Here is a 17785-nt window from a genome sequence, read left to right as displayed (position 1 = left end):
GGACACACCTTAGGGACCAGGCCAGAGATGTGCCTCGTCGGCAGCTGTCCCAGAGTAAAAGAAGCCTTCAGAGACAGGTTGCTTGTCAAGAAATAGATTTTGACCTTTATTGTCATGGCCATGGCCAGTCATGCAGGACACCCCCCCCCCAAGTGGTAGCAGCAGCTCTAGACCCTGGGACCTACATAGGCAGGGCCCTTTGGACTCAAGGAAAGTCAGAGAAAACAAATGCACACACTTACACCCACACACACAGCAGCAGCAGCAGTGACAAGGACCATAGGGACATGCTTGGGACCCCTACCCCCCAAGACCCAATGCACCCCAGAACCCCAATGAGTCAGGGGCCAAGAAGGCCCTCCAAATCAGCTCCACCTCAGCCCCTCAATTTAAACAAAGGGAGAAGAAAGAGAAGGGGGAAGAGAGGGAATGGATCCACACTGGGAGTTGGGAACCCTAGGTCTGGACACTGGCGTGCAGGCCGGTAGTCAAGGTGGGGGAGGGGATCACCCTGTTCCATGTCAGCCGGGCTGGTGCTCAGGGGGCTAGGAAGAGTGAGGGGCTGGCTGCTATCCCAGTGTGGGCGTTCTTCGATATCTCAGGCCGGGGTGGATGGCTTCTGGGCCCCACACCCACCACTAATCCTTTCTTTATGGGGCTGGGGGCTGGAGGGCAGAGTGCTAGCTAAGGTTTGTCCCAGCCTCATTCAGTGGAAAGACCCCAGCACTCAGGCCTTTGGGGCAATTCCCTCTCCTCTCTGGGTTTCCCCTAGGCATCAGGACTGTAGTGGACTCTTAGGCCCCCACCCAGCTCTCAATCCTCAGTCTCCTCCTAACAGCCCTGGGGTGGAAGTGGTACCAGGGGGTACCAGGGCTTGCCTGTAAGGGTCTGGGCCAGGATTTCAATGCAGCTCTTCAGGCTGAGAGTCCAGGGTTCTCCACCCCAGGTGGGACACTTGCTGCCGCCTCTGCTGCCTTGACGCCAACCTTGGGGATCCATGAGATGGGGGCTAGGGAGATGGGCTATGCTGGGGAGACAAGGCAACACGCCGGGTCCTGGGCAGAGGTGGGGACAGACACGGGGTGAGGAGGCTAAGGGGGCCAGAGCGCCTGGGCATTAGCTCATGGCATTGAGCGCATGGGTCAACAAGTGAAGCTCATCCTGGACGCCTTGCAGAGAGCGCTGGATCTTCTGGGGGCTGTCCAGGACCTCTATGCCCAGTGTGTAGGGGTCAAACTTCACAGAGAAGGGGCGGCAGATTTGAGTCGAGTAGTTCCTGGGGACATGCAGAGAGAGCAAAGAGCCCCGGGGAACACAGTTCAGCAGAGGGACAGGCCAGGGCTTCACGGTGGTCCAGGGCAGAACCCGGGCAGGACAGGGAGTCACCCACCCCCTTGTCAAGAGAAGAAGAGGGAGGGGGAAAGAACACCAGCATTCACTGAGCATCTGCTATGTGTTAGTGAAGCTGGGGGCTATTTTATCCCCATTTTACAGTGAGAAAACTGAGGCAGGCAGTGGCCAAGTGACTTGCCCAGGGTCACCCAGCTAGTGAGCATCTGAGGTGGGACTCCAGGCCTGGTGCTGTAGCCACTGAGCCTGGAGTCTCTATGCACATGAGGAAGGGCGAGGCATAGCCCGAGGAGAGACAGGGGCTGCTCTGGATGGCAGGTCAAAGGAAAGGATCCTTTTTAGGGCTCCTTGTCCAGATTGGTCACCTGCACCCCCTGTACTCTGAGCAGCTTCTACTCATCTGGCACCCCAGATTGCTCCCCATCCCCTCCCTCGTGGCCCTGCCCCCATGTTAGGGCTTGCCTTCTGGCCAGGCCAGCAGTGCGGCTCCCAAGCCCCTGCCCAGAGTCCAGGCTGCTGAGAGACCTATTGGGGTCCTTGCCAAAGCCCGCCGGCTTCCTTCTCCTCCCCCTCCTCCCACCTACCTGAGCTTGTCTTTGGCATCACTAAAGCTCTCCGACACGAAGTAGACAGGCTGGTAGGTTTGGTCCTGGTACGGCTGCACAGCGGCGGCCTCGGGGTCAAACTCCCGGACCTCGGGCTCCTCGGACAGGGAGTGCTAAGCAGAGGACCCAGACCGTCACTTCACCCCCTCCCTCTGACTGTGGGCAGCCCTGGGCTACAGAAAGGCAGACCAGGGATGGCGCATCGATGAAGATGGCACCGGGAACATTAGAGCTGAGAGTGACTTCAGAGGCTCAGCCACTCAGGGTGGGTGAGGGGACATGGTTGGCGGGGTCCCAGCCTCTGTATCTTGGCATCTCCCCAGGGCCTCCCAGACCAGGAAGAAGCTTCTGCTTGAAGGGAAAACCCACTAGCAAGGCAGCTCCCATAGAAGGGGGGGCCCCGAAGCAGGAGAAGGACACCCCTGCCCAAAGGGTGGGGCTGGTTTACTGAACAATGGCCCAAGTGCCCTAAAGACCCTTCCCAGCTCTGTCTGCCAGATCTAAGCCCTGCCCCCACACAGATCAGGGGGCTCTCCATAGTGAGTCTCATTGGGGGCAAGGGCCCCAGAAGGCTCACTGACTGACCGCACCCCGGGGCAGATCCTATTTGGGAAGTGGGATTCAGTTTACAAACACTCCATGAGCCCAGCAGAGGAAAGGGAGAGGGCGGTCTGCCACAGGGCTGCCTTCCTGGTGTGACGCTGTTCATCCCCCAAGGTGGGCAAAGGCAGCAGGCCCCATCCCCCACCTCAGACCCTCTGCCTCTGGATGATCCCAAGTGGCCCCAACCCCCAGCTTCCCTGGGAAGCCAGAGCCCCCGAGGACCGATGCAGGTGAGGAGGGCTTCGAGGGAGGGAGGAAACCCCATCTGCGCAGGAGCTGGGAAGGGGCAGGCTTACGATGAGCTCCCCATAGGAGGACAGGAGGCCGGCTCCATAGGCTTTGACAGCTCCGTTCTGCTTGCAGAGCCCAAACTCCACGGTGAACCAGTAGAGCTGGAAAAGCATGTATCCCCCAGATATGTGGTAGGAGCCTGCTCTCTGGCCTGGGGGACCCCCCCCCAACACACACACCTGGTGGGTGCCTGCTCCCCACCCTCAGACTCAAGGCTCCTTGTAGGTAAGGGCCTGTTTCCCCCTGCCTCCTTTATCCCCCAAAGTAAACCCAAAGAGGCCCTTGTAAGGATATCCTGTGCTCCCACATCTTTGACTTCTTATGCTAGAGAGGAGGGGGAGGAGCAGCCCTGGGCCCCTCGATGGAGGAACAGCTCTGAGCCCAGCAATGGAGGAGCCTCCAGTCTGGGCCAGACAGGACTTAACTTTCTCACTCTGGGAGTGTAGATATGGATTTGACACTTCTATGAACTGATTTGCAGAGCGGAAAGAGATTCTAGCTGAAATTACCTCCTCCCAAACCCCCAACATAGCCAGAAGCCAAATCCTCCCCACTCCCCCACAGCAGCCTCCATAACACACCCCAGCCCCTACCCCCTGGCCAGGCAGACCTACCGTGGATAACTTCTCAATCTCCTCATCGGTGGCACCGAGGGAGGCAAGGCCAATATCCTGGGAAAGGGGAGGAGAGGATGACAGGGGCCAAGCCTGAATCAGGTGCATCTGGGTCAATGCCTGCTTCTCCTCTCACCTCTGGCTACCCCCCCCAAACATCCCTGCCCTTGGAAAAGTGCCCAGGAGTCACTGCCAATGCCAAGCAAGCAGTGCTGAGGCTGTGGGTGTGAAAGCCAAGAGGGGAGGACTCACCTGGGAGAACTGGGCAAAAGTCCTGTCTGCCAGCATGGGCACGTGCCCCAGGAGCTCATGACAGCAGTCCCTGCAGCCAGCACCCGTGGGTGCCCAGAAGGCAGACAAAGGAGCAGACACTGCTGGTGAGAGGGCTGTGGGCACAGTCAGTCTGTCCCAGGGACACACCCTCGGCCCCCATGCCTTCCTACCCTCTGCCTTTTGCCGGCTGGCCCCAGAGATGGCTGCTCCTGCCATCTTAGCCCCTCTTTGGGATCTTCTCCCCCTCCAAGAAGCCTCTGCCTCACATTTGAGGCTCTCCACAATGGCTTTGCCTTCCCAGCCCTATCTCACCTGGTTCCCTGTGCCCAGAACACCTCCTTTCCCTTAAATAGTGCCTGACCTCCATGGAAGCTGGCCACTTCCTCCAGGGAGTCTTTCTTGCCCCCATGGGTCTGTGACAAGTGTTCCCCTCAGAGGGTGGGCAGCTGGGAGTGTAAAGGCACTTACCATGTGAGCGAGTGCTTCTGTTACATGGGGGGGATCTTACTCCATCCCCGCTGGGTGCCAGAGAAAGGAGGCCTGGCCTCACCTACACTTTCTCCTTGCCCCAGCATCATGTTCTACTAGGCATCCCCAATGCTTAAATAATGTCTGTTGGGCAAAACTGAATTCAATTGGTCCTCTTCTGCACCCCCACCCCAGACCTAGAGAAAGCATTCACTAGGTGAATTTGAGAAAGATGTGCATGTAGCTCTCTGGGCCTGGATTTCTCCTTCTGTCACACAGAGAGAATCATCCCAGCAAAGAGCTGATGAGATGGAGGTTTGGGAGGGAGCAGTGCACCTTGAATGATATGAAAGGTGTTATCCTACACCCAGGGAATGTAGGTCCCTCCCTGGGCCCTAAGGAGCTCCTGGAGAATGAGGCACCCTGGGCCACAGAGGGTAGGTAGGGTCAGTGAGGAGGCCCACAGGCTATTCCTCAAGCCCACTCTGGGATTCAGGGACAGAAACTCCAGAGACAGACTTCTTACTGGGCCTGGGGATGGTAGGAGCCCCTACTCACGGCTCTGGGGAATGCATGGGCGAGGAGGCATGGCGGACATATTGGGTGCACTGGAACACCCTGAAAGCCAGGCTGGACAGGAAGTCTCGGGCAGAGAGCAGGCCGGCCACTGGCCTCAGCTGGAAGCCTGTCCTCTCTGAAAGAGCAGAGAGGGATGGGCTGAGAGCTATTAGCCCAGCTAGCCCAGAGCCAGGGAGCCTGGGCCCTCAAAGTTTCTCCTGGCCCTGCCCTTGGCAATTTTCAAGGCCTTGCTTACCTCGTACTTCTCTAGGGGCTACTCTGGCCCACACTGACCTTCCCCTTCTTCCCCACCCTGGACTCTTGTGACTCAGATCTTCTCCTGGCCCCCGGAAGCTCTCTATTCCTGCCTCTGGACATTTTGCCTCCCTCCCATGGCTAAGGTCTGTAAGGGCCCCAGGAGGCAGCCTGGCCCCAAGAGATGGGGAGTGGAGTCATTCTCCCTCTCTGCCCACCTGGCCCTGGCCCCCACACAAACTGCTCTTACCCTTCAGAAAGCGGGACACATCTTCAAGCTGGGGGATGTTATTCTCGCTGTAGCCGCAGGACCTTTCCAGCAGCTGGAAGGCCTCCACATGCTCCCGGCAAGCATGGGTAGGGTACAGGCTCTTCAGGGTGGTGAAGACCTCTCTCCTAGGGAAGGAGCAGAAATGCAGAGACATGAGCCTGGAGAGCCCCAGGGAGCCTGGACATGGACACAGGTGAGCCCTGCTTCGGATGAACCTGCAGTATGTAATAGAGAATAAAAGAGTCTGCACCTGCTCCTCATCCATTTACAATGAGATTCTAATTGGCAATGCTTTACCAACTTCTCTTGTAGGAGGAGAGGGAAAGCTGGGGCAATGATGATGAGACAGGAGGAAAGACAGAGGTTAATTGGGCTCTTCTCATCCATCCATCTATTCACCCACCCACCCATCCATCCACCCATTCATCCATCCATCTATCCATCTATCCATCTACCCATTCTTTCATCCATCCATCTATCCATTCACCCATCCATCCATTCATCCATCTATCCATTCTTTCACCTATCCATCCACCCACCCACCCATCCATTCATCCACCCACCCATTCATCCATCCATTCATTCACCCACTCTTCCACCCACCTATCCATCCATTCACCCACCTATTCATTCATTCATCAGATAGGCACTTTGCCACCAGGAGATCCTGCTCCTTATCCCCTGCCCTGCCCAGCTTCCTTGCCACTTTCCTGCCCTCTTCTAAGCCATCCTTCAAGGCCCAGCTCAAGCTTCATCTTCTCCAGGAAGCTGTCCCTGACCTCTCCAGTTCCCTTGAACACCTTCTGACCTCCCAGAGCACAGTCCTCAGGGCTCAAGGCCCTCCCTGATCACCCCAGTTGCTCACGTCCTCCCACCCCAGCCCAAATGACTATGTCTATGTTTTGGGTTTACTTATCAGCACTCATTGTGTCCACTGCAAAGACCATAATATTGTATCTTTGCTATCTGGGCTCTCCTCCACCCCCTGGCAGGGATCCTGTCTCGTCTAAGCTTTGACCCTGTCTGGGTCCTGATGCTGGGCATGCATCAGGCATCTGATAAATGCTGACAGTTTGCCAACCTTTCCTTGGATCTTCCACAAAGCTCCCTCTAGCTCCCAGAGCCAGTGACTAGCCAGCTGGCTGACAATGCCCCTGAAAGACCATCAGCTCTCAATCCCTGGCTGTTTCCAAGCTCTGCTGGGGGTTTCTTTTCTCCAACTCGCTCCCCTTCTCTTCCTCGACCTCCCCATGCGCCATGTGGCCACGTCCTTACCAGGTGGCGATCTCCTCTGCTGTATACTCCACGCGGGGGATCGGCTCTCCACTGAAAGAACCCATGGTTAGTTTCATCTGTTCCACATCCCCCAATGACACTCCCCAAAGCCAAGGCCCCCACTGGACTAGATGGTTTCGAAGACCCCCCTGGTCCCCCAGCTCAGATGTTCTACAGTTAGCAAAGGCAGAGCCTGCATGGCCTTCAGAAGGCTGGCATCAAGAGGTAGATGCTGCCCCGCTACGTCTCAGCTGTGTAACCCACTGTGAGCCACATTCACAAAGCTATGATGAGATCCTGGCCTCACATGTGGCCAGCCACCTACACCTCTGGACACGCCCTTTTGGGGCCTTATTCAGTGAACCCGTGATCATTTAAATATCCCGTCTGTCTATGAGAGATCTCTGGCTCTGTGTGTGTCAGCCTTCCCTAGACCCCAGCCTGGCCACTTGGCCCAGGCCCCCTGCCACGACCTTGCCCTTTGGTTGGTGGTGGGAGACTCTCGGGTGCCAGGGCCCTTGGGGGTGGCGATGGGCTGGGTAGGGGAGCTGGCCTGGCTTACTGCTTGTATTGGAAAGCGATTTCTGCTATCAGCTTCCTCCGCTGGCGATAGACCTGATCAGAAAATCCCTGCAGAGGAGGAGAGGTAGAGGGGGTTGCTCAGGGCGCGGCTCCAGGCCTGAGCCCCAGGCCTCTTGGCCATCCCTCAAGCCTCCCTGCTCCCCCCACAGGCATCAAGGAGTGGACTCACTGGGTGGTCCAGGTCCAGATCAGGGTCAAATTTGGTGACCAGGTGGTGGCATTTGTCCAGTTCGGAGATCTTTCTGGGAAACCAGTGAACTTCACAGAAAAGAGGCGGGATTAATTCTACAGATGCCATAGAGTGGTTCTCTCTGTCCCTGCCAGGTGGATGGAGCAGGGCAACCCAACTCACCCAGTCAAGAACGGTAAGGATGCTGGTGGGCCCCCATTTCTATGGCACTGTGGCCCTGTGATGGCTAGGGAAGGTGAGCGTCATCCTCTCCTTCTCTGCCAAGGGACAGCTTCCCTTACCCCCACCCACATCTCAGCCTGAGGACCTGGGAGCACAAGGTCACCTGAGAAGCTCACTCCTTCGTCTGAGCCTCAATTTCCCCACCTGCACTGCATCCCCTCCCACGGGCTATGGGAGGAAGGACCTCAGGGCTCTACTGAAATGGGAGGCTCAGCGCTCAGCCAGCCACAGCCCAAGACGTGACCAAGGACTGGCTGCTGCCTTAGGGGAAGGACCCCTGGCCACCCCCACCCCTGGTGCAACCTGCATGGAATAGAGCCCGCCTCCGCGGCCAGTCCAGGAAGGTGTGTGTGTAGGGGGGTGTTAAACGTTCCTCATCTGCCAATGTGAAGAATTCCCCTTGTAATAGTGCACTAATCATAACAGAAAGATGAAGCTGTGGGCCAATGGCAGGGGGACAGAAAGAGCACAAGCATTCTAGCTAGGGTGTTGTGGGGACACTATAGCTTCTCTGTCCTTGCTCCTATGTCTTCTGTCTAACCCAGAGGAAAGAAGGGAGGGAGGGAGGGAGAGAGGAGGGAAGGAGGGAAGGAAGGAAGAAAGGAAGGAAGGAAGGAAGGAAGGAAGGAAGGAAGGAAGGAAGGAAGGAAGGAAGGAAGGAAGGAAGGAAGGAAGGAAGGAAGGAAGGAAGGAAGGAAGGTGAGAGGAGGGAAGGAAGGGAGGGAGGGAGGGAGGAAGGAAGGAAGGAAGGGTGGAAGGAAAGAAGGAAGGAAGGAAGGAAGGAAGGAAGGAAGGAAGGAAGGAAGGAAGGAAGGGAGGGAGGGAGGAAGGAAGGAAGGAAGGGTGGAAGGAAAGAAGGAAGGAAGGAAGGAAGGAAGGAAGGAAGGAAGGAAGGAAGGAAGGAAGGAAGGAAGGGAGGGCTCTTCCAGCTCGGAGCGGCTGGGGACTGGGGCGAGGCGCGGAAGGGAGCACAGGACTCACTTTTGTGCTCCTTGGTGCTGCGCACCTCGTCGGAGACCCTCCGGACGGAGCTGAGGAAGGCGCCCAGGTCGCTGCTGTGGACTTCACAGCGGACAAAGTATTCGAGCTCCGACGTCCCCTCCTTCGGCTTCCTGTTGGTTCTGGTCTCCAGGTGGTGGATTTTGGCTTCGAACGTCTCGTGGAGGGAAGTAGAGGAGGAAGAGCTCACTGAACACTTGCCCGTCCCCACTCACCTGCCCTTCTTGGCTGCCCAGGGTGAGGCCAGGGACACTTATTCTGCTGCGAAGGGAGGAGCGCCAGGTCCACCAGCCGGACCTCAGTTTTCTCCTCTCTATCATAGGCATGATAACCTGCTCCCTGCTCCTGCTGAGGTCTGTTGGACTTAGAGCTGGAAAGGGAGTGAGGCCACCCCTGTTGTTTTACAGGATAGAAAAGTGAGTCCCCGAAAAAGCTTGAAGGGACGAGTCTATACAGTAGCGCACATTTTAAAGGGCGCCAAGGACTCTCAAGGGGCTTAGGAAATATTCTCCCATTTGATTCCCACAACAATGCTGGGAGGTAGATGCTATTGTTGGCTTCATTTTACAGATGAGGAAAACGAGGCTGGAATAAGTGAAGGGACTTCGCCAAGGACATAGCTACCATAGTGTCCGAGGCTGCATTTGAACTCAGGTCCTCCTGGTTCCAAGCCCCTATGCCCCTCTCTGCTTCTGGAGGACAGTGAGATAAAGAGACTAATAGCTCAGCCCCATTGCTCAGGCACTCCCAGGTTGGCAGAACCTTCCTCACCAATGCCCAGTGAGGGAGGGAGTATAAATTTCATTATCTTCATTTGACAAATGGAGAAACTGAGGCTCAGAAGTGACTGACTTGCCCCCTGTGGTCTCAGAGCCAGACCCCATACCCAGGTCTCTGCTGATTCTGGGACCAGAGGATTGCCTCTCAAGGCACTGTAAGAGAATGAGCCCCCCTCCCACCCTGGAACATTTCCTCCTGCAGGGGGGTCAGAAGGGGAAGCTGGGGGTCAAGTTTAGGGGTGGCATGGGTTTGGAGTCAGAACACTCAGGCTTGAGTTCCGTCTCTGCCCTCTGTGTGACTTTGGCAGGTTCCTTCCCCCATGGGCCTCAGTCTACCTCTCTGTAAAGTGGGCTTGTTGGTCATGATGGCCCCTCTTCCAGACCTGCCATTGGCTAGCAGGCTGGACACAAGCCTCCCTTTGGCAGTTCTGAAGGGGCTGGGGGCTGTCCAGGGCGGCTCAGAGTGAGCTCAGAGCCCCCACCCCCAGCCCATCCAGGCTGCACCCTGCCTCCCACCTGCTGGCACTCATCACATCAATCCCTGGTTAATTTGACAGCCACTCTCCCATTAGCTGCTCTGGCCACATATAGGGGCCTGTGGCTGACTGGCAAATGTCATTAGGGGGTGGGGGGGGAAGAGTCGGGGCTGATCTGCCACCAGACTCTGCCACCTGCACAGCCCCAGGCTGAAAGATCGATCCCTGGCTGCTGCTGCCCACCCAGACCACATCCAGATGCATGTGCTCTCTCTCTCTCTTCCTGTCTCTCACAAACACACACACACACACACTCTTACACACAGATACTCATGTACACTCACACACATACAGACACACTCTCATACACACACATACAGACACATGTACTCACACACTCACACGCAGGCACACATGTACTCTTTCTCACACACACATATAGACACACACTCTCATACACACATATACAGACACATATGTACTCTCTCACACACACTCTTACACACACACTCACACACACATACATGTACTCTCACACACAGGCTCACATGTGTTCTTTCTCACACACACGTATAGACAGACACTGTCATACACACACTGGTACAAGTACAGATACACACATACCTTTCTTCCTGTCTGTCCCAACCTGCCCCCCCACCCTTGCCTCCAGCACATGACATTGCTCCAGCCCTGAGGTGGGGGCTGGGCTCAGAGGAGGCCATCCATCCCGCCCATCCTGGGAACCAGGGCAAGAAGGAAGGAGGGGTAGGTGTGAGCACTGCCAGGTCCACTTACCAACAGCTCCGTGAAATCCTTCATCCAATTCCCACCCAGCCTTTTCTTCCCAGACCCACAGCTTCCAGTCAGTCAAAGCCCTCAGGCCTCCTCCCTCCCAGAGAGAAGCCTCAGCCAATGGAGCTTGAGACCCAGAGGAGCTGAGTTCGAATCCCAGGTCTGCTCTGTGGCCTTGATCAAATAGATTCTCACCCTGGGCCTCGAGTGCCTGAAAGTGCTGCTTTGGAGGACCTGCCAAGCCCTCCCATGACTGAGCTGGCCATCCTCTGGTCTGATAGCCTTCACTTAGGGAGGTCAGTCACCTGGCCATGGCCTGACCCTGGCTGTGATCACAGAGCTCCCACAGACCAGGCCCCTCCCAGGCTGGTCCGAGCTCACCACAGAACTACATAGCCACCCCTACCCAGCTCCCGCGGGCCAGCAAGAGCCCCCCAATCTCTCACCTCGAACACTTTCAGGGCCCGGGACAGTGATGTGGACTTGGCTGTCTTCAGAGTGAAGAAGAGGTTGAGGAGGGCCTTTCCATCCTTCTCCTCAAAGACAATGGCGTCTAGGGGATCCCCGGAGGCCTCCGCTGCCGCAGCTGCCATGGCTGCCTCCCTTTCCTTGCGAGCATCTTCAATGAGGCTCTGCCGCCTGCCAATGAACCTCGGGGACTGGACCAGAGACAGAGTAGGGTCAGCAGCACAGGGGCCTCCATCCTTCTGCCAGTCCCCCTCTGGGACCCCGGGGGGAGAAATTCACCATCTCAGTGGGCATGGGCACTGAGGCCAAATGGGGAAAAGCTGAATCATGCTTGCGATGTCCCTTGAGCCCTGGATCCTGTGTTCAGAGCTCCCCAGGTTCACTCTAGGGAACGGTCGAGTCCCAGGGAGCTGTGCAGTGTCCACTCTCCTCTCTACCCCTCATAGTATGGGATGAGCCAGAAGCCAGCTGCCTTCAGGATCCAAACTGGACATTTCAGGCAAAAAAAAATCTGTTTTGGGGTCTCCACAGTCTGGCTGGGCCATCCACACTGGCCAAAGCAACCAGCTGGTGGCCTGATCCCTGGCTTACTTTGGGCTCCCTAGACACTGCTTCCAAATCCATTGTGTTGGGGGATCCAGGCAGGCATGACTACAGGGTAGGATTGTTAGCTTTCTAACCCTCTGCTCCATGCCTTCGCCCCCTCCCCTCAGTAATCCACTCAGCCCACCTCTCTGGAGGCTCTCTGTGGGGATAGAGAAGTCTAAACAAGGGATGCCCACAAATGAGGCAGGGACCCCCCAGAGGGTCTGCTAACTGATTCATGGGATAAAAGGATGGTAGGGCAGGAAGGAGCCTCAAAGCCATCTGGGTCCCCCCTCTCATTTTGCAGATGAGGAAACTGAGGCTCAGAGAGGTATAAGGATTGACTGAGGCCACCCAGATGCTCGGTCCTCCCCCTCTGCACAGCTGTGCTCCCAGGGAGTCCTCCTCCTACACTATGACCCCCTTCTCCCCTAGCAGGTGGGCTCTGGTCATTGAGAGCTCCGTTGAGAGCTGATACGTTGTGTGCGATGAAGGGCTTGCCAAGGCAGCCCTGGGAGGTGGGTGCTCCTCTACGGAGGGTGGCAGAGAGTGGCCAACCTTGCCCAGGGTCACCCAGCCGGGTTCAAGGAGTTCTCTCCTCTCCGCCTGGGGCCTTGACCAAGTGAATCTACTCGCGTAGAACCACGTCCTCACCTCCCCATTTAACTAATTAACCCATGCAGCCAAACCTTCCTCCCCGTCTTCCTGGGCTCTGGACTTTGGTGCCCAGACACGGAGTGCTGGAGGGTCTCGCCCACCCAGCTGGGCAGGCCTGAAGGAGTGCTGGCAGTGGGCTGTGTGGCTGATTTCAGAAGCTTGACTCAGAGCATTGAATTTCTCCTGTTTCTATGACCAGTTGGGCATCAGGAACACGGGCAGCTCTTGAGGACCCCCCCAGAGATAAAATGACATTTCGGCCCTAGCTGTCAGCCCGTCCCTAACTGCATTAGGTGGGAAAGGGTGATAGCAGGAGTGGGAGGTGGCTGTTGGCCCAGAAAGCCTTCGAGGGGCAAACCTAAGCTAGCCCTAGCTAGGGGAGTGTGGGGCAGTGCCTGGCAGGCGGCTGGCGCCTCCTCCACCAGGGAGCCCTCAGAGGGCTGACCTAGCCTGCCTGGAGAAGGACTCCTCAGCCTCACAGCAGCCACCAGCTTTGGAATGAAGACTTAGAAAGGCAATCAGGGCGTTCTCTCTGGGTCTCCTCTCTGAATATCCTCACGCCCCAGGGGGCCTCTCCTGCCCCTGCCCTCTCTGGGCCCCCTTAGAAGTACCTCTGGCTCGGGGTCCTTCACCTCACCTGCAAGGACCTGGCTCTTGGGACAGCCTGGAGCAGCCCCTGCTCAGAATCAGGCTCTTAAGCTATGGGAGGGAAAGTCTGGTTTCAACTACAGGGGGTAAAAAAAGGGGCGGCGGTCTCCTTTCCCCCTCTGGATTGCCTCGTGTGTCAAAGAAGGCCCTTGGGTGGGCTGGGGATTAAGAGCCCCCTCCCAACTGGCCGTTCTGGCTTGCTGGGGAAGGTTATGGAGGAAGCCCTCAGCCTGGCCCCAAAGGTCTGAGGAAAGAGGCTTTAGACAACACCCAGGTCCCCCAGAGACCTGTGTCTGCTGGTGGGCAGGTCCAGGAGAAAGCGGTCTTTGTTATCTCCAAGATTTCATCTGGGGCCTCACCAAAGCAGCTGCTCCTCTTGTCCTCTGCACAGGGGAGCCGAGTAACTTCCTCAAGCCTCCCCAGGGCACCCACTCGCTGTGGGACATCTTTTAGCCTCTCTGAGACTCAATTTCCCCCTTTATGAAATGAGGAGCAGGTAAGCCCTTACTCATTTCTTTCATGACCTTCTAAGGCTGTAGCCTCCAGGCCCTGAAGGTGTGGAATGGGGTTGGGGGCACACAGAACAAGGGGACAGCCATGTGAGGAGCCCAACAAGGACTGGGTCAGTCAATGACCGAGGCCAGCCCAAGCCCCAGGTGTCCTCCTGGCCAGCCTAGGAGCACGACCTGATTGGGAAGGGTTGGCCGAGGTCTCAGTCTCAGGGGCCCCTATGCCTCAGGGGCAGCCCCTCCCCACTCACTGCGCCTGTCCCAAGGAGTGGGGGAGGGGGTCCTGGCCAGGGGCAGCAGGGCAGAGAAACCCCGGGCTCAGGAGCTACCCATCACGTTAGAAAAATCACCCCTTAATTCAGCACAGCCAGAACTTTTGTGATGGGTGCCAGGCCCGGTGCTGGCTGCTGGGCACACCAAACCCTTGCCCGTCTCAGATGCCCATCTCAGATCTCTTCCCAAGAAGAGTGTCCACCTCTACTACTCCTTCTCACTCCCCAAACCCTAGAAGCTGGTAGTCCAAAACTCATCACCCCCAATCAGCAGATGTGGAAACTGAGGCCTTACAAGCCATGACAGCCTTGGGAAGTTTAGGGCTATGCCCACTGCACCACCCAGCTTCCCAGGGTCCTTCACATACATAGGATTGAAGGGCTGGCATTCAGGACACTGGGGTTCCAGCCCCAGCCCTGCCTCTGTCTCAGAGCTGTTCCCTTCTGCCTGGGCCTTGGTTTCCTTCTCTGTAAAATGGGGGGGGCTCAACCTCAAAGATCCCTTCTAGCTGATCTATAGAGTCTGGGCTTCTTGGGGCGCGTGCACACACACACACACACACACACACACACACACACCACACACACACAAGATATGACAGAGACACAGACTCCAGACCCCAGGACTCTCCCCTCACCTCAATGCGCACAGTCACAGACACACCCAGGCCCAGAGAGCCACCCTCTGACCCATGGTAAGTGGCCAGGCCCCTTGGGGCCCTAGGAGAGGGTCCTGGACACAGCCAGTGGAAAGCAAAGACTTGCCTTTGGCATCCTTCGGCCCCTCAGCCTCATGGCTCAGCATCCCTATGCCGGGGTGGGGTGGGTCAGGGACTAGAGCAGCTCAGGAGATAGGGACCGTCCCCAGGAGCTGGGCTGTAGCTCTTACCATAATGGCCTCCGCCTGTTTGGAATCCAGCTCGGACACTGCCCTGCGGAAGCCCTTGGCCGGAGGCGTGGAGATGTTTGGAGTGGGCATCGTGCCAGAGGGCTGTCCGTCTCTTGTCCGGGGTCTCCACTGTCGACTCCCCTCTCCCAGGCAGCCTCTTATAGGCAGGGCTGACGTCAAAGCCCCTTTCAGATCCCCCGCTGGCTCCCCCCACCGCCACCTCTGTGCCCCCCTCCCTCCCTGGCTCTCTGGTTCTGCACTGCCTGAGGGAGGAAGGAGGAGGGGGCCAGAGATGAGAACGGGCTCTGTTCTATTAAATCTAATTGCTCCCAAGATTGCAGACACTCGCCTTTGGAAAACGAGTTATCTGCTCCTCCACCATCACCTCTGAATCATCCCCTCGCCCTGGAGAAAGCTGAAAGAGCCAGGGTGGGGGCAGCGGCCAGTGCCTGCCAGGCTTACCCTCCCAGGGGCTGGGTGGCAGCATATCTCCTCTACCCAGGGACCCCCAAAGACAGTGCCTGGGCTTCTGCTTCCGGATAGGCTCGGGACCAGATATTGGAGGCCCGGTACCTGGACTGAGGGAATTGGTGCCACTTCCCCCAGAAGGGAAGGGTGGAGGCATCTCTGCAGACCCTTTTGGACATGGGGTCTTGAACTTAAACACTCTGGGCCTCAGTTTCCTTCTCTTAACTCCCGCCCCTCCTGGCTCCCATCCCCCGTGCCCTCCTCTGTAAGACACGGTTCTGGTGGGGACATAGCCTCCCTTTCCCAGAGCACGGCCCTACCAGGTAGGAGAGATAAAGGTTATTCATCATTCCCGTGCTCTACACTAGCTCAGAGATGCCAGGTGACTTCCCCAGGGTCACCCAGCTCGTGAGTTTCCAGCCCTGGCCAAGGCTCTCCCACTGCATCGTGTGGAATCCTCAAGACTCCACTCATGGAAGGGGGAGGAACGGCCCCATGCTAGAAGTGACAAGGTCTGCTTCCATGTCTCAGCTCTTCACTCTTCTGCTGTGTGACGCTGAGCCAGACCATGTCCTCCCCAGAGCCTCGCCTTCCACAAAGGAGCTCACAGTGCTGACACTTTCCTTCCCAGGGTTCAAGGATGAAGGGGAACAGGGGCCATCTCTCTGGGCTTGGTCTCCCTCCCCTGTCCATCTCCATCCTTCTCTGGTCCTGACACCCATGGGATCCCACGCCCTGCCCACCTAAGTGGGGAGAAGTCTAGGGAGGGTCCACACCAAGCCAGCTCGGGACGTGTCTTCACTGAGGCACCAAATGTGATTTGGCCGAGAAAGATGAGAGTGAATGAGTGGATGACCATGTCTCCTGGGAGAACCCCCACCATGCAGGGCAGGCATCACCTCACCTAGCTGTCCTTTAGAAGGCTTCCCCTTCCTCTGCTGACCACGTGTCTTCCCTTGAAGGACCAGTCACCGACCACGCCCAGGCGACAGGACGGCCAGGAGGAGGCCCGGCCAGAACACCATGACTATGGAAACATGACCCCCAGGATGCTGGGGACCCCCAGCAGGACAGAACTCCTCTGGTCACTCTGACACACACACTGTTCTCAATCCCATCATGGCCCTAAAAGGCCCCTGGGCATAGCAAGGTATTGAATGGAACTCATTCCGTGCTTGGGGTCTTGTGCATTGTCCATCTCCCCACCTGAGGCGGGGATTCCAGACTCCCCAATCCAGTGCAAAGTGCAGGTCTGCCAAATGACAGACCTCTGGAAAGAAAAAGATGTGGGCGAGAGTACAGGGATCTGGGTGCGAGTGTGGGACCTGCTCTCCCCTCTCAAGGCCGCCTTCCCCTCTCTGCGCCTCTCTATAAGATGAAGAGTTCAGACTCAAGGATCTCTAAGCATCCTCCTGTCTCTGACTTTCTGGGAGCCTTTTGTCTCATAGCATTTTTATTTGCACCTTTGGGGTGTGTCTGTGTGTATGTATATGTGTGTTGTGTCTGTGTCTGTCTGTATGTCTGTATGTCTATGTGTGTGTATCTGTGTCTGTCTGTCTGTCTGTATGTCTATGTGTCTGTGTGTCGGTGTCTGACTGTATGTCTATGTGTCTGTGTGTCTGTATGTCTGTGTCTGCCTCTGTGTGTGTCTGTATACGTGTATTATGTCTATGTGTCTGCCTGTCTGTGTGTCTGTGTCTTTCTATATGTCTGTATGTCTGTGTGTCTGTGTATGTCTGTGTGTGTGTCTGCCTGTGTCTGTGTCTGTGTGTCTGTATATGTGTATTGTGTCTGTGTGTCTGCCTGTCTGTGTCTGTATGTCTGTGTCTGCCTCTGTGTGTGTCTGTGTACGTGTATTGTGTCTGTGTGTCTGCCTGTGTGCATGTCTGTATCTTTCTGTATGTATCTATATGTCTGTATATCTGCATCTGCTTGTGTGCCTCTGTGTGTGTGTGTGTGTGCACATGAGCTGGGAGCAGGGCAGCCACGTCCTCGTTCTAGGTCCATTTGCACTGGGGGATCCCAGGCAGTCCCTTCCCGTCTGCAAGACAGGGGGGTTGGGGGAGGGGGTCCTCGGGGTCCCCTCTTGCTCAGACCCTCCTATTGGCGGGGTAAGGTTGAAGCTGGCGGGGGGTGGGGCACGGATGACGTTGCCACCCCTCCCCCCAGTCCCCAGTGGGGCTCTGTCCTGCTAAGCGGTTTGCTCAGTCCCGGCGCGGCTGATAATATCTCCTAAATAGCAGGCTGTGGAAATGCCGCCAGGCCGGCAGACAGCAGCGGGCTGTGGATTTAACCTTTCGCCAAACGCCTCCCGTGGAGACAAATGTTGTTTTTAGCCATTTCCCAGGCTGAGCCCGAGTCCTCGCGGAGGGAGGCAGCTTAGGGAGATGAGCTGCCCAAGCGCCTCCCCGGCGCGGCGCCCGCTCGAGCCCTGCACGGCTGAGGCAGTCCCCGGAGCAGCCCCCGCGCTCGGCTTTAGCATGCCCACCGTTGCCCGGGAGGCGAGGCCTCTAGGGCGCGCCACAGTGCGCAGAGAGCCGGACCCGGAGTCAGGAAGACCTGAGTTCCAATACTGCTTCAGGTTCTTCCCGCCTGTGCAAGCCTGGGCAAATCACTGCTGTCTGCCTCAGTTTTTCTCATCCATAAAATGGGGCTAAAACTGGCACCTACTTCATAAGGTTGGTGT

General features: G+C 57.0%; 1 protein-coding gene across 2 annotated transcripts; it reads right to left on the bottom strand.

The window, feature by feature from the left end:
- Positions 1-78: 78 nt before the first annotated feature.
- On the bottom strand, positions 79-14764 carry TH (tyrosine hydroxylase). 2 transcript variants are annotated; one of them, XM_020970878.1, is made up of 13 exons: positions 14632-14764; positions 11050-11262; positions 8539-8713; positions 7315-7403; positions 7126-7193; positions 6564-6614; positions 5268-5413; positions 4763-4898; positions 3716-3785; positions 3464-3520; positions 2855-2950; positions 1935-2068; positions 79-1276 (listed from the first exon to the last, which is right to left on the bottom strand). In XM_020970878.1, the coding sequence occupies exons 1-13, from the start codon at positions 14719-14721 to the stop codon at positions 1117-1119; spliced, it is 1485 nt and encodes a 494-aa protein (XP_020826537.1). In that variant the 5' UTR covers positions 14722-14764; the 3' UTR covers positions 79-1116. The 2 variants fall into 2 exon arrangements, with proteins under 2 accessions (XP_020826537.1, XP_020826539.1); XM_020970880.2 differs by lacking the exon at positions 79-1276 and having other exon boundaries at positions 2054-2128.
- Between the last annotated feature and the right edge of the window lie 3021 nt (positions 14765-17785).

This window comes from Phascolarctos cinereus, unplaced genomic scaffold (assembly GCF_003287225.1).
Source record: "Phascolarctos cinereus isolate Bilbo 61053 unplaced genomic scaffold, phaCin_HiC Scaffold_9;HRSCAF=440, whole genome shotgun sequence".
Classification (NCBI taxonomy): Eukaryota; Metazoa; Chordata; class Mammalia; order Diprotodontia; family Phascolarctidae; genus Phascolarctos; species Phascolarctos cinereus.
The sequence above is the reverse complement of the archived record's forward strand: the minus strand, read 5'-3'. Positions and strand labels throughout refer to the sequence as shown.

What these genes read in the sequence shown, in the direction of transcription:
- TH (XM_020970878.1), bottom strand. Translation starts at nt 14,721, where the DNA reads ATGCCCACTCCAAACATCTCCACGCCTCCGGCCAAGGGCTTCCGCAGG. An exon ending in ATCTGGACCTGGACCACCCA is followed by an intron (nt 7,194 to 7,314) that starts GTGAGTCCACTC and finishes CCTCCTCTGCAG; the next exon opens with GGATTTTCTGATCAGGTCTA. An exon ending in AGATTGAGAAGTTATCCACG is followed by an intron (nt 2,951 to 3,463) that starts GTAGGTCTGCCT and finishes ATGCTTTTCCAG; the next exon opens with CTCTACTGGTTCACCGTGGA.